This window comes from Crocodylus siamensis, chromosome 5, assembly GCF_052110815.1.
Source record: "Crocodylus siamensis isolate JL-2025a chromosome 5, ASM5211081v1, whole genome shotgun sequence".
NCBI lineage: Eukaryota > Metazoa > Chordata > Crocodylia > Crocodylidae > Crocodylus > Crocodylus siamensis.
The window spans coordinates 202,198,933-202,213,816 of NC_143399.1; the positions used below are offsets into that span (position 1 = coordinate 202,198,933).

Consider the following 14,884-nt stretch of genomic DNA (forward strand, 5'->3'; position numbering starts at 1 on the left):
CAAGCCTCGTGTATGATAATGATGCACTTTCATGGCAACATAATTTCAGTAATACATTTCATACCTCCAAATCAGCTGTTTTTATTCATTTCTGCTGAGATCAGCTATTGAGAGATTTGAAAAAAAGGTCACATATTTTAGTTTAAGCAAAAAGCAAAGAAATCCGTTGGCAATTTTCCACTTTTTAAGCGGCCCAAGTTGAGTTTCATTTGATTTTATTTCCTGCCTCGCACAGAGTGGATTTCTTGATCCTGTTTCATGCAGTCTACCTCATTTGAAACTAAATTAGATGGACTCTACTACTGATCTCATGTAATGTGCATTACAATATCACGTAATACAAAGTAAAAGCAATTTTCTTCTAGCTCTGGTGCCTGAACTTAAGCACTTAAGTGTGTATTACAATAGCATCTAGCTAAAAGCAGTTTGCTTTTCAGATGGATTGAACATACGCAGCTCCCTTTCTTGGCAACAGAAGTTATTTAGCCCAGCTGCTTATAACCTGTAAGCATCTACATTTAAAATTTTTTATCTGTTTTTTTTTTTTTAATTTTGCCCTTGGTAACATAAGTCTTTCGAACATTTTAGAAAACTAAAGAAATGAGTGAGTGCATAGCTGAAAAGATAGATAGGACTCCCACAAAAAGAAAAAATGTAGCTTTTATTCCTGCTGCATTACAGCAGTACAATATAACTATTCTGAGACTTTGCACAATGGGTGACAGGGGAAAAAAGCTTTTCAGGACAAACCAGCCTAAATATGGTCTACACAGCCTCTCCTTTGTTACATTCAGAAAGTCTAAACCGCTACAGATTAATTTCTGCTTCCAGCAAAAAGACTTAAGAACCTGAGAACTGACTGAACATGAGTAAACAGTCTCAATTTTTTCGCCTCTACTTAAAAAGACTCTTCGAGAGAGAAACATGTCAGCACAGAGCCACACAGCTTTTCTATCACCCAAAACTGTTTTTACACGAAGAAACAAAACCATTTTTCTAGATAGGTAAGAAACCAAGTGTTACTTGTGTGTCTCACATAGATTAACTCTATGATGTAACTTGTACCCTATGTTGGGTAAATATCGATTTCTTTCAGTCAACTCTTTAAAACTGAAACACAACAAAGCAGTAGGGCTGTACGAAACAGCACCGTTCTGTTTTGCCTTGAGTTTCGAGGTTTTCACAGAACAGCATTTTGTATCAAATTTCATTTAGATTCGAAACAGCTGTTCCGTTTTGCTTTGTCGAAATAGTGAGGCTGTTTCAATGTTTTGCTAGATCGGCTGGGGATGGGGAGCCGGCCCAGCTGGGCTGACTTCCCATCCCTGGCGCTAAATTGTGGTGGGCCGAGGAGTCAGCCCAGCTCGGCCAATTTCCTGTGCCCGGCCAATCTAGCGAAACATAGAAACAGCCCTACTGTTTCAATGAAGCAAAATGGAAAAGCTGTTTCAAATTGAAATGAAATTCAATACAAATGCTGTTCCATCAAAACTGTTAGATTGGGCTAGGGCCACGGAGTCAGCCCAGCTGGGCTGACTTCTCATTCCCGGCGCTATGGTCGACACATTTTGACTAGCCTCATTTGGTTTCAAGGCTGTTTTGAAGCCCTTTGTTTCACTTCAATTTTGCTGTTTCAACCTCGAAATGAGTAGAAATGAAACAGCCAGTGAGATTTCGCACAGCCCTACAAAGCAGTAACATACATTCATAAAAAGAAAAAAAGGGATATTGGTTGAGTATAGAGATGGAGCACTTTCAACAGGAGCTGCCAGACTCCTGTTTTTTTATGGTCAGGTAACATTTTAAGAACAAAGTAAGGCAACCTTTCACAATGGTTATTGTTTTTTTCAACCCTGTAAGAAACTGAGCGTTCAGGATAACTGCTTCTCTCATCTTTCACATCTTAAGTCGTCTTATCCCTTTATAGAAGCTCCTATATTTTACGTTTAAAAGTTGATATTATTTCCTCTCCAGCAATGTTCACGTATCCCAAAGGCATTTTTACTGTGCTAGAACAGCAGCTGTTAGGCAAACATGGCACTCATCATACATTGTTGGCAGCATGAGCCTTCAAGAACAGTGCTACTTGAATATTAAAAAAAAAAAAATGAATATGGGGAACAGAATATAGAACTAAAACAACCCCTGGCACCAGGAAGAGAGACACAAGAGCCAAAGAAACTAAATACTCTCTACTCTCTTCAGAGAGCAGCATATCATCTTTAAAGCATAAGTGACATTTTTTTCATGTATATTTCTTAAATATTAACAATAATAATAAAAACCAACACACAGATCCCAAACTACAGGTGGAAATTCATACAAAGACAGGAGCCACCTTATTAACCAGAAAGTGCAAGTCCTTGCTCTCAATGGAAAGCAGTTTATGCTTGTTATAATATGCTTATTATACATGGACAGTTTATGCTCATTTGTTCTTGTGCCAATGCTACGTTAGCTTTAATAGCTCATCTACTTCCCTTGTGTTCACCCCAATGTATTTTTAATCATATCCCATCTCCGCCTTCATTTTGGTGGGCCTTCTGTGCACCTGTTCCATCTTGAGCTCCTTTCTTGAACATGCATGACCAGAATTATAGATAGTAATTCAAATGTGGCTTCATTAATGCCTTGTAGAACAGCATTACTGTTCTACAACATCTGAACTGGAAATACTTTGATGGATAAGCATTCAGATCACCTTTTCCATCACTGCATCTCCTGGTGGTTCATAATCATCCTGTGATCAAGTATTACAACCATGAATTTCTCCTTCTATGCCATTTCAAACTGACAGTCCCTCAGACTAAAGGGCATATTCTGGTTATTAGTACTGAAGTCTACAAGCAACCACTTCCTCTCGTTCTTCCTGTATAAATCATACCATCATATGTAGGAGAAACATCTAAAAGAGGGCTCAGGTCTTAACAGATACCACACTTCCCAATTCACCTTTGACTTCCCATTTTGGTAGATGGTGGATTTTGGGCCGGACCCAGAATGGGCCACATTTTCATTGTCTTTAGACAGGAATAGGAGCAGACCCCTTATTCTAAAAAGCAAGAATGCCAACGTAGTTCCATCACTGAAAGATCAGACCTTTGTCTAGGTAAATCTGACTTAGAGTGACCAATCAAAGGTAAGAGATGCTTTTAAATTACTGACATAGCTAACTTTTAATGAGGTATTCCACAGAATTAATTTACAGCAAGATTAAGGAGTTTTAACAAATATGAGCAGCTCTCACAGAAACAGCCCACTTCACAGTTATGGCGAGGAAATACAATGCCAAAATGCCCTGTGGACAATTATTACAAACAGGGAATAAACACCATGCACACCCGGTGCCCAAGTCTGAGTGCAGATTTTATCGTTCGTTTTATAGAAGCTGTCTGTATTTTCATAGATTAGGTTACATTATCAGTGGATGAGGACAGGAAGGCAAGCTGTCAGGGAGGGGACAGACATAGCTGCATAATCAGGGCTAGATGAAAAGATGGAGCCAGCATAAACCAGCACTAGCCAAAGAGAGGTTGAAGGAAACCGTGAGGTGGATGAAGCAAACCCCAGGAAGAGACAGCAACACGAACTGGCTGGAGAAAGGCCTTGTTTGGCAGCAGTTTGAAGCTGTTGAGAGAATGTGGGAAGCAGGAACCAGGAATACTCGGAGGCAAAGGCAACAAGTTACGCAGATGGGAAAGACGGGATGTAGACATGAGCACAGATGGCACGCAGGCTTTGGAGCCACAGGCTACTGCAGACTTTGCTCAGCACTCTCCTGCTCATTCTTCAGAGGACACAATCCTGCACTCTTCCAAGTCATCCCCATCTGATACTGTCTCCTGTAATATCCATATAGAGGGGAGGAGCGGGCATCTTGCTCTGGACAAACACACATCAGTTTGTAAAAATGATGCAAGAGCAATAATGCAGCCCAAGGTTTTAGAAACTCATCGAGGGTTTTTGGGCAATTTACAGGATTTCTTTATGGACAAGTCAGCTAGTTCCACTATTTATTTCCTCATTGTACCTACATTTGGCATGGTCTACAGAAAAAGAGTGGTACTGCTTTAATTATAAGCTACACCACCATAGTTAAAAAAACCCTTATCGTCAGCACCATCGGTCCTGGTCTACGCCACAGAGCGTTAATGGCACAACTCCCAGTCCGTAGCCATGCTCACTTTTGAGTTAAAGTTCTGCCTCAGATTTTGCGGGCAAAATAAATAGTTGTACTACTTTAAAGGTGCTCACAGCAACATAACTTATTCCCATAAGGCACTAGTATATGGGTGTGATTGTGCAAACAGCATGGGTTGTCCAAATTTAACTATTTCAGTGAACTCTCTCTCCTCCAACCGCAATAGCCATATTGATACCAAAACTGCTTGTAGACTAAGCCTTTCTGACCAGCGTCATGGATGGCAGCGCAGCTCTGGAAAGACTGGTGTACGCAGTGTGTGCCCTCTGCTGGCTCTGCAGGGACTTACCAGTATTTCAAAACCTGGATACATTTCTCACAGGCAGGATGGGGTATTGAAAGCAAATTACAGATTTGAACTGCCGGGTATAATCCATGCCTTTTGCTTCACAGTTAACAGTGAAAGAAAAAAAAAATAACCAGAAATTTGTGAGCTATCCAGAAAGTTCATTGCAAGAACCTCCACAATGAACTTTAGCCTGAGTGTGGCAAAGATGCATCCTAGTGAAAGATTTGTGCAGCATGCTCTTTGCTAAAATGTGCAATACCACAAAAATAATATGTACACACACACACATGCTTTTTATACATGCTATGATAAGATTCCTACTCCCATCATCCCTTTCTGCGTTGCAATATAGCACTACACTTACAATAAACTTTGATCCATCCAGTAAGTGGTAGACTACAAATCCTCAGATCCTACAATATGTCCATACCAACTAAAATAAATATTGGGCACCCTTACACAGACTAGGATCTGGCCTCTTTAAACACCCCGTTGTTAATATTCTTTACCCAGTACAGCCCTCTTCCTCCTACCCGAGCATGACTTTTAGGGCTCATGCACTCATCTGCTACTTCATGTGAAGGAAAGGAAAACAGCTCATCAAAGCTCCCAAGCACCTACTTGGGGAGCAGCATCTGTATGACATGACCCCCTGTGCACAGCAGCTTTGGCTAAGCCAACTGGCAACAGTGAGGAAGCCAGTACAGAAATCACCCCTCCACAGCACAGCTCCTGAGGGACAGTAGCAACTGGCTTGTTTTCACTCTCTTTGAGAAGTCAATAAGGTCCAGGTTGCAGAGGGAGAAAGCAGGCCACAGAAGTGCTGCAAGTGGATGGATGATCTTTGGGGATTAAGCCCGGCCATCCACAGCACAACTCTCTCTAATCCATCTCCCGCAATCTGTTTTATAAGGGAAATATGCAGAAGAAAGTCCATAAACTGAACTTTCCTCGGTGTCTCACCACCTCATGGGCTGGCTTCTCCATAATGGGCAGCACATTACCCTGGACTTGCTGCCAGTGCTTGGCCCAGATCCCAAGGACCCTGCTACAATCCTCCCTGACTGGATCCTGCAAGCAAAATATAAAGGCAAAAGGGGGAAAAAAAGCATGGGACAGGAGGAAGAGAATGAATTTTCCAAGCTGCTGAGACAATATTTGTCTTGTAAGGCAAACGTGCAGCAGATGATTCCCCATTTACTTATTGGCAGGTTTTGGCCACCACTTGGGTACAGTTGCAGTAAGGTTCACAGTGGTGTCACCTGGTAGATTTATATGCAGCAATTCATTTATATTAGCCAATCGCAGCAAAGCAATGCCAAGTTCATCTCCTCCAGCCCGGTATTTGCCAGCTGATTTTCCCGATTCAGTCAAGATATCAGACCCCTCAGGAATCCTTCCCGATAACAGAGGAGCTGAAAGCTGAACTGGCAGCAGACGTTTACGGATGACACCCATGTGGTGGGTCCTAGCTGTTAGCTCCTGTCCAATGTAACAGCCTTTGGTAAAACTGATGCCGTTCATATAGGCCAGGTTGGATTCCAGGGGCAGGGCTACTCCTGGAGGAATGTCTTCTGCACCTTCAGGAATTCCTGGAGGGAAAATAAAATGAGAATCAACAGATAAATGCTGTAGGGCTCCTCCAACAACAAGGACCTTTCAGTACATGGGCTGTCAAGCTTGCTGTCCCCTGCAAACTGTAAATAAGGCTATACTTGTAAACAGAAATAATTTGAAAGGAATGGCCTTTCAACAGGTTAGCTCAGGGCCCAAGCTGAAATCATATGTCCTAACTGAGCAGCCTTTACAAAGGCCGATTGGAAAGGCAAAGTGAAAAGCTGCGTTCGAGTCTGTTCTCAAGAGGTGTCGAGCACTTCCCTGTGGAAATCATAAGCACTATGCAGGGCTGGGGTCAAATGAACCAGTACATATTTTAATATTTTAAGGGTCATATCTTGATCACCTTCATCACATGGTTGGATTGTAGGTTCAATAAAGGGTCATTTTTACAAAATCTTACGTAGTATGCACAGGCTGGTCAGGAAACAGCCCAATTTATATTAAAACTTATTTAAAAAAAAGAATTTGGGTCATCCAACTTGAAAACCTCTTTCTTATTGTCCTTATCTCTTAAGACTTTGCCAAATGCTTATCAATAATTTGCACTTCATAACTTCTGAACCACAGTGACTATTATCTTTGTTGAGCATATTAGATGCCCAAAAAGTAATGTGCTTCTTAAAGAGCCCCTCTGCCCCCCTCAAGTCATATTTTTGTATTTGAGTTTTTCCTCCTCGTCAATGTCACTCCATTTTTCTTAAGTTTTGTTGAAATTAGTCCGTCTGAAGACCAAAGTGTAGATTACGACTGTCCTCTTGTTGCACAGTTTGAGGGTGACCAGGTCCTGCTCACTGCTCCCCCAACTACTACTGCAGCTAATATTTTCTGGCAGCGCCTTTTCAGAAACCCACTGAAGTCAACAGATCCATCAGCACATGTCAAAAGAAGGATCTGAGCTACAATTTCCATCACAAATCAAATGTAAACTGCTCTGTTCCTAAATGCCTTTAAGAATGCAGCCACATATTCTTTTCTAAACAGACTAAATTTGTTTGCCAAGGCTTTCCCTGGCAACAGGAAAACAGACAGCACTGGTAGTAGTCCAAACTTCAACAAAATGACTCAAACTATGGAAACATCTGACCATATGGAAATGAGAAATCCTATTTTTCATTGTATATACATGCCACCCACCAACCCACCTACACACAAAAAACCTTAGCAACAGAAAAATATATTTAAAAATATTTAAAAAAATAGAACAGAAATCATATTTAGCCCCGAAGTATCAGACATTCTGTGTTCCCTACCATGTTCAGTACATTCAGACTGGCAATAATTAGCATTTATAACTTTCTCCAGTGTCTCGCATATAGACTTTTTATGAAAACATGTATAATTTCTTTCATTTTCCTGGTCTGCAAAAATATAAAACTAGAACTGGCTTTACCTTGTTTGTATCTGTGCCTATGATACTCCTTAATGTTTCCTATCTGACTCCCAGGGACAACCTCTAGTGGGTTTGTCTCTTTGCTCATGACCAGTCTCCAGCCCATGACTTCTGCTCTGGGATCAGGAGTTAAAATCAAAGTTTTGTCTTTGTATTTATCGAGGGTACTGGAAACATATCCAGACTGCTCCCCTGGGAGGACTGCCCACAAAGACAGGTCAAGGCAGGGGTCTATGTCTACTTTCCTCCGGATCTTGTACAATTTCAAATGCTTTTGAACCGAGTCCAGCATGGTGCTGTCACACTCCAGCAGGATGTTTGGCTCCTCTTCTTGACTTTCATGAAGCCTGAAAAAGTAACACACTCAAGGTCAACAGAAATAGAAAAAGATTCACGCAAGCCCTTTTCCTTAATCCAGGTCTAAATCCAACAATTTGCAGAATGGATTCAATGCAACAGATGCTGATCTAAGCAATACTCGACCTCTTGGGTAACTAAGAAATGTTTACATCAAACTTTTCCTTGCACGGTGTTTACCACTGCTTTGCCCAGCACTCTTGGGCTTCCCCCTGTGCCCACCCCCCTAGTGAAAATCCATAAAGACCCTCTCATCCTTCTCCTGCAAGCCAGAAAGAAAACTATAACCCAACAATAGTTAGGCAGGCATGATCGGTACTACTGAAAAGGCTACAAATTTCACCCACTTGATCAGAGAAGTTACCTTGCCTTGCCCATATCAGCATGCTTGGTTCTCTCATCCACCTGTTATTTCTTGTCTAAGAGTCTGTAAGTAATTTAGGGTGGGGGTTGCTGATTGCTACACGCTGCTAGCATGACAGGGCCCGACTTAGCCCTGCCTTTCATGCACTACCACATGAACAGCAGCAGCACAGCTGAAAATACCAGAAGACCCCGTTCTTTACTGCCTTGTTCCTGAAACGGTCTTTTACATCTGTGTGCAATGGGCAGACAACACTATCATTATAGTCTAATAGCACTCTCAACCAATTTGTACAGCGATAGAGGACTGTGTGAGGTGCACGGCAGTGGTAAAGCCGAGCCACTCTATTCAGATATCGTCCAGGACAGGCTCCCACCTCCGTCCTCTCCATATTCACAGCGTGCAGGCAGCAGGGGGACCCCCCTCCATCCACTCTGTCACCACCACCTGTAGGCCCATCTACTCCATCGCCTGCCGTGCCGGGGGGGGGAGGGGAACGACACAACAGAGGCCCAGGCCCAAGCTCACTCACCCCCACCTGGGGGGCCAGTGGGAACAAAGTCCAGTATCTGGCCCTGTGCCCCTGCTCCACTTCTCTGCCCACCCCACATCACTTTGGGCTCGACCCCATTCCTCCCCTTTGCCGTGGCAGTCCCGATCCCATTCCCTCCTCTCATGCCTCTATCACCTCCTCCATGGAGTGTGGGGAAGCGTTCCTCCTTCCCCCACTTCGCCCCAGGGCCAGGCCGTTGTGGGGCCAGAGCTGGCGTGGGCCCACCCCTCTAAGCCACTATTGTGGGGCCTGGCACACCCCCCTCCCCTCTGTTTTGGGCCCAGCTGAGGTCAAGGAGCAAGGGCGGGGGAAGGAGGAGGGCTGGCCTTCCCTCCTACCCCCATTCTGTAGGCTCTGTTGCCACCACATCCAGGGAGCGGGGGGATCCCCACCCTGCAATGTCCCCATCATCATGACAGTACTCCGCTGCGCTGCCACCTCCTGTCCGAGCGCTGTATTTGTACTCTGATTGGTTGTGTCTGTCGACCAATCAGTGAGAATAAAGCGTTATGGAAAGACAGACAGACTACAGCTTTTATAATATTAGAATTATGATAATGTCTAGAGACTCCAACCACCAATCAGAACTCAGTGTTGGGCACATATCACACATCTAATGAACATGGAGTTATGGAGGGAAATATGACTGTAGGCATGAAACTTTTCAGGGGTTATTGCCTACTGAATGAGACCAAAAATGAATCCTACACAACCCTCTAGGGGTGCACTGATAAAGATTGTTTGGGCTGATACTAATGGCCAATTATTGACCAGCCATATCAGCCAATATACTGATCCTATTGCAAATATGCAGCCTGGCAGCTTGGACAGCAGTGTCTGGCTGTTAAGTCTGTTGGTGGGGGGGAGGGAAGGGGCCACTGCCCACCCAATGCCGACCCCCTTCCAGCCCGAATGCAGCTCCAGCCCAGACCCCTGCTGGGAAAAACCCGGCACAGCCCCGCCCTGAGCCTACAGCTTGCCCTCGCCCCATGCACAAATCTGAAGGACACATGACCCCCATGCCTCCCCCAGGCGGGTGTGCAGCAGCGGCAGCAGCAGCCACCCCCCCTCCCCCCCGCGGCCTCTGGATTAACCGCCCGCAGCTCTGCCCCGCACCTCGCCTCAGCTGAGCAGCGCCTGCCCAGCCCCACTCCCCCCCTTACCATGGGGACCATGATCTGCACCCCGAACAGACTTACTGGCCCCCTTCCCTCCCCCATGACTCTTGCCCCCCCCAGACTTACTGGCCGGATGCTGCTCTCAAAACTACCAGGCTGCATACCTGGCCACATGCATGCTGCAGCTACATCCATGCATGTGCAATTTATGAGCGACATTATCGGTCACATCAGCCGGAACAAGCCGATAGCCAATAATGTCAATTTTCCTTTTATTGGTGCCCATACGATATGTATCAGTGCACCTCTAGAAGCCTCGCCTGATATACCTCTGAAAACAGAAGGAAAAGCTAAAAAAAACAATACAAGTTTGTTTCAAAGTGGAAAAACTACCTGTCCACTTCTTCTGGCACAATGAAAAGCTCAACCACGGCCTGTTTTAAAATACGACTGGCTGGTATGATCCTGCAAAGATGGACGTGTGAGCTTAAGGTGATGCATTGTAGGTGCACCTGCCAATTTTGTGTGCGCACACAAGTCTTGTGACAAGCTGTATGACCATGAGTATCACTAGGCAGTGTCCCCTGGCTCCCTGGACTCATTCGGTATGCTCTGCTCAGCACCCTGCATGATGCACTCATGCTGAACCTTTTACCTTTGCTCCTGTCCCTGGTTTATATTTTGTCCCACAAATTTAGTTGATGCATACCCACTAGCCAACCCCCTCTATCAACTAACTGGTGTTCTGAGAGCCTAAGGCCCATTTCCCGATGTGGATCAAACAGGTCTGTGTCACACCGTTGCTCCTGTCCCCACGTTGCTCCTTTGTTGCCTCATGTAATCAGTTCACAAATCTAATAGCTCCCTCTACTAACAGGGGGATTCACCGTTGCTCTGTGGGCCTACGGCGTGCGTCAAGTAGGCCTGTGTCACACGGTGGCAAAGAGCAGATGCTGAAAAGGAAAGTAGACTGGGCCTGAGCACAGTTCCTCTCTTCCGTGCAGCCTCCAGTACTTAAGATCGAGGAAGCTCCAGTTCAGAGGCCATGTCCCTCGCTCCCAGGCTCAATAGCTGCAAATGCCCCTTTCCTCCAACAGTGTGCCCAACCCTGTCGTGTAACTGGCTAAACTCTCATCTTCTGCAGCACCTGTTGGCAACAAGCTCCGTGCCAGGTGAAAAAGGACTTCCTTACATTCGTTTTAAACTACCTAATGGTTGCATGTTGCAACCCCTTGTTCTTGCGAGACAGGCTCAGAGATGCTGCGCTGGAAGGGAGCTCCAGAGACCGTCCGGTCCAGCCCCTGCCGGTGTGTTGCAAGTTGTGGCCCCTCGCTCGTGCAAGATGGCCTCAGAGACCGTCCGGTCCAACCCCTGAGTTTGTATCAGGATGAATCCGCCTCTATCGCCCAAACTCCACGCAAGATGAGTGCCTAACACCCAGCCTGGCACAGGAAAAGCAGGGCGGCCAGGGTGCCCACCAGACTGCTTCAGTGCAGACAACGCGCTGTCAGGTGCGGCACACGTGGCCCTTCCTCTCTGGACTAGACGACATCCCTTCCAGCCCGATGAACTCCTGGGGGGAGTGAGTTGCTCGTCCTCACTCAGCGGCTTGGAAATCCTCACTGCATTGCTTTTCTCAGCCGACTAGTCCAGGGGTGCAGCGTTCAGAGGATGGATTGCACAGGCAGCGGTTGCACCAGAGGTCACCCCGGGGCATCCCCCAATGCCCCTCCATGGCACAGAGCTGGGTGCCCCAGGGAGCCACGTGACAGCCCCTCCCCACCTCCTCCTCCGCAATGGTCCGTCCCAGGTGCACCCTCCCTTCCGCTGGTTTGTCCCAAGCGCTGCCTGGCCCGCACAGCGGTTTCTCCCAACCGCCCCCCCCAGGAGCGGCCTCACCTGTAGAGGATGAGGTCATAGAGACAGCGGCCCTGCACATTCAGTGCGTGCGCGTAGAGGGCGCGCGGCACCGCCCCCTCGGCCCGCGCCAACCGCGTGACGTCATGGGTGACCAGCCCCTGCAGGAAGGCGAGCGCCTCGGGGCCCCGCACGCGCAGCAACGCCCGCCGCAGCGAGAAGCAGGTGCCGGCCGCGGCCGCGGCGGCCCCGCTCCGGGCCCGAGCCCGAGCCCCACCGAGCCGCGCCGCCCTCACCAACATGGCGGCCGCGGGCAGTCGCGCCGGTACCTCGCGGCCGCCGCCATGTTGGGTGCGGCGCGAGCGACCCGCCTCTGCCAGGCCACGCCCCTTTGCCGTTGGACCGAGCTCCGCCCCTTGCCGCATGCCTGCGCCCCCTGCCAGTTGGGCCTCGTCCTGTCTGCGCCCCGCCCCCTGCCCATTGGGCCTCGTCCCTGGCTGGGCTCCGCCCCCTGGCTGGTGGGGTGGGGCGGGGCTGAGCGCGGTGTGGCGCTGCCTCCTCCTCACCGTCACCTTAACTCTGCCCCGGGGCAGGCGGCGCAAGGGGTGGGGGCGTGGGTGTCTCGGCTTAATGGTGCAGAGGCCAAGCGCCAGCCACCCCCGGGTGAAGTCCGGGTCGGGGCCAGGACGAAATCCAGAGGTCCTGCCAGACAGCCCGGGAGCCGAATTTCACCTTCCCCCCCCAGGCAGATGCCCCCGGCCCTTGAGCCAGGTCGACGTCTCGCTCTCCATCCGTGCATCTCCAAGCATGGACTAACCGGGCGCTGCTGTCGTCGGCGCAGGGCCGCCCTGCCTTCTTCCCGAGGACGGCGGTGCACGCAGAGCCGGGTGGGCATCGGGGCCCTGATCCTGGTGCGTAGGCGCAATGGCGTGTGATCCCACTCCTGCACTGTGGCGTGCCGTGCAGTCTGTGCACCTGTGGGGCCCGAAGGAAGAGAGAGAGCCCTGTTGCACTAGGCTGTTACAGCTCAACTTTGTTATCAGTCTTCGTCCCTGAGCAGAGGGCCGCGTGAACGAGCAGTATGTGGTCGGCTCTGCTCAAACGCACCCGCGTTTGAAGTGGCGAGGAGAAAAGAGCCAAGCTTGTGCAGAGCAGGAGCAGTTTTAACACATGCGAGTACGCTGTGTCATCTGCCCAGGAGCAGCTGCGAAATCTCTGCCGTTTTCCTCCCTGGATCTCTTCCTCCGTTACGTGGCGTTTTAAACCCAGAAGCTGCATTTCTGGGAGTATGGTTTATCATGTTTGCACATCATCTCTTAGAAGCAGAATCATACTGGTATTTTATAGGGAGGGGCATACATATGGTCAGCCTGCTGAGTAGCCATCTCATCCTTCAGCAATTTGGGAATGACAGGGAGGTCCGTGTTTATGTGGTGTCATGCACGTCTGGAATTGTGACTTTTCATCCCTAAAGAAGCAAAGAAAAATGCTTCAGGGCCAGAAAATTCAGTATTTATACCATATAGCTTTGTGGTTGTCCTGTCCTCTCCACAGCTTTTCTCTTGAGCTCATTGTTGGTTTGCATCTTTTCCACCTTTCTCAGCTGTTCCTTTATAGACTCATAGACAATGAGGGTTGGAAGGGAGCTCAGGAAGTCACATCTAGTCCAGCCCCCTGCTCCAAGCAGCACCAGCCCCAACTAGATCCTCCCAGCCAAGGATTTGTCAAACCAGGCCTTAAAAATGTCCAAGGATGGAGACTCCACCACCGCTCTGGGTGACCTGTTCCAGTGCTTCACCACCTTCCTCATGAAAACGTTTTTCCTAATATCCAACCTCAGCTTCCCTTGCTGCAGCTTGAGCCCATTGCTCCTTGTTCTGCCATCTGTTCCCACTGAGAACAGTCCAGCTCCATCCTTTTTGCAACCCCCCTGCAGGGAGCTGAGGGCTGCTATGAAATTTCCTCTCCGTCTTCTCCAGACTAAATAAGCCCAGCTCCCTCCACCTCTCCTAATAAATCATGTGCCCCTTTAATCCTTTGGGGATTGCAGATGGATTACATACAGCCACTCTCCTAAGCATTCATTGGCTAGTGCATTCAAAAAGGCTACCATCGTAAGGGCTGTATTTTCCCAATCATTTTCAGTGCTACCCTTATTTTCTGCTACTTTTCCATTTGTCTCAGGCTTCTCCAATTCGCCTTACTACTCTTTAACCCCACACAGGCTCCACTGTGGCTGTTGGTGCTCCAAACTTGCTCTCCAGCATTTCCCAAGCCTTGCGATACAACCATGGGTGTTAACACTGCTCTCCAGCTATGGTTTGCAGGCAACACGTTCCCCACAAAATGTCTAACACTGCTTTGCAGCCAAAGGGAATGTTGTTTTCCACAGATACCTGCTTCTTGAGGTTAACAAGAAGAGCAACATGTTGCCCTATGGGCCAACAAGGTTGGGGGCCACTAAGTTAGCTGGTGTCCCAGCCCGAAATGAAAACTGAGAAGGAAAATCAATAGCTGCCATGCTAACACAAGCCATATAATTCAATAGTGATGTAAATTGAGATCCAGTTAAATTACACTGTGCTGAAATAAAAGGCCCTGTGATATGTCCATGATTCTTATAAAAACAGTATGGTTTTTATAAAAAATATTTCCATTATAGAACTGAGAGATGCACATTAGTATTCTCCAGCTCATCATTTTAGGCTAACTTTCTAAGCAATGTATACTCAGAGCTATGGTAGCTTTGTCTTCGGCTCCAGTTCATTACATTAGAATTCATCTGCTGGATCAAAAAACATCCATGAGTCATTTGTAAAAACTACTGCTTAATGTCTTTTCCCTCAGAAACCTAATCTCTACTTTCTATAGCAAGGCGATGGACTAAAGAGTTTAACTAAGGACAGCAACAGTTCTTCCTTGGAAACTCTGCCTCCACTCAGCATCAACGTTTTTCCTTGGAATAGAAGCCTTTCTTGGAATCGGCCTTTTAGCAAGAGGAAACCATTTCAAACCTGAAGACAAAATTAATAGAAAGTTGGAGACTGATGGAAGCAGAAACATTCAAGTGAAGGCTCTTTCTGTCATGAATTGAGTTCTATTCCAGTAGTTCCTTGAGACCCAAACTGACATGGT

General features: G+C 47.3%; 1 protein-coding gene across 2 annotated transcripts; it reads right to left on the reverse strand.

Moving 5' to 3' along the window:
* Positions 1-607: 607 nt before the first annotated feature.
* Positions 608-12,158, reverse strand: IBA57 (iron-sulfur cluster assembly factor IBA57). 2 transcript variants are annotated; one of them, XM_090047910.1, is made up of 3 exons: positions 11,792-12,158; positions 7,501-7,847; positions 608-6,082 (listed from the first exon to the last, which is right to left on the reverse strand). In XM_090047910.1, the coding sequence occupies exons 1-3, from the start codon at positions 12,049-12,051 to the stop codon at positions 5,688-5,690; spliced, it is 1,002 nt and encodes a 333-aa protein (XP_089904036.1). In that variant the 5' UTR covers positions 12,052-12,158; the 3' UTR covers positions 608-5,687. The 2 variants fall into 2 exon arrangements, with proteins under 2 accessions (XP_089904036.1, XP_089904037.1); XM_090047911.1 differs by lacking the exon at positions 11,792-12,158 and adding an exon at positions 10,286-10,676.
* Between the last annotated feature and the right edge of the window lie 2,726 nt (positions 12,159-14,884).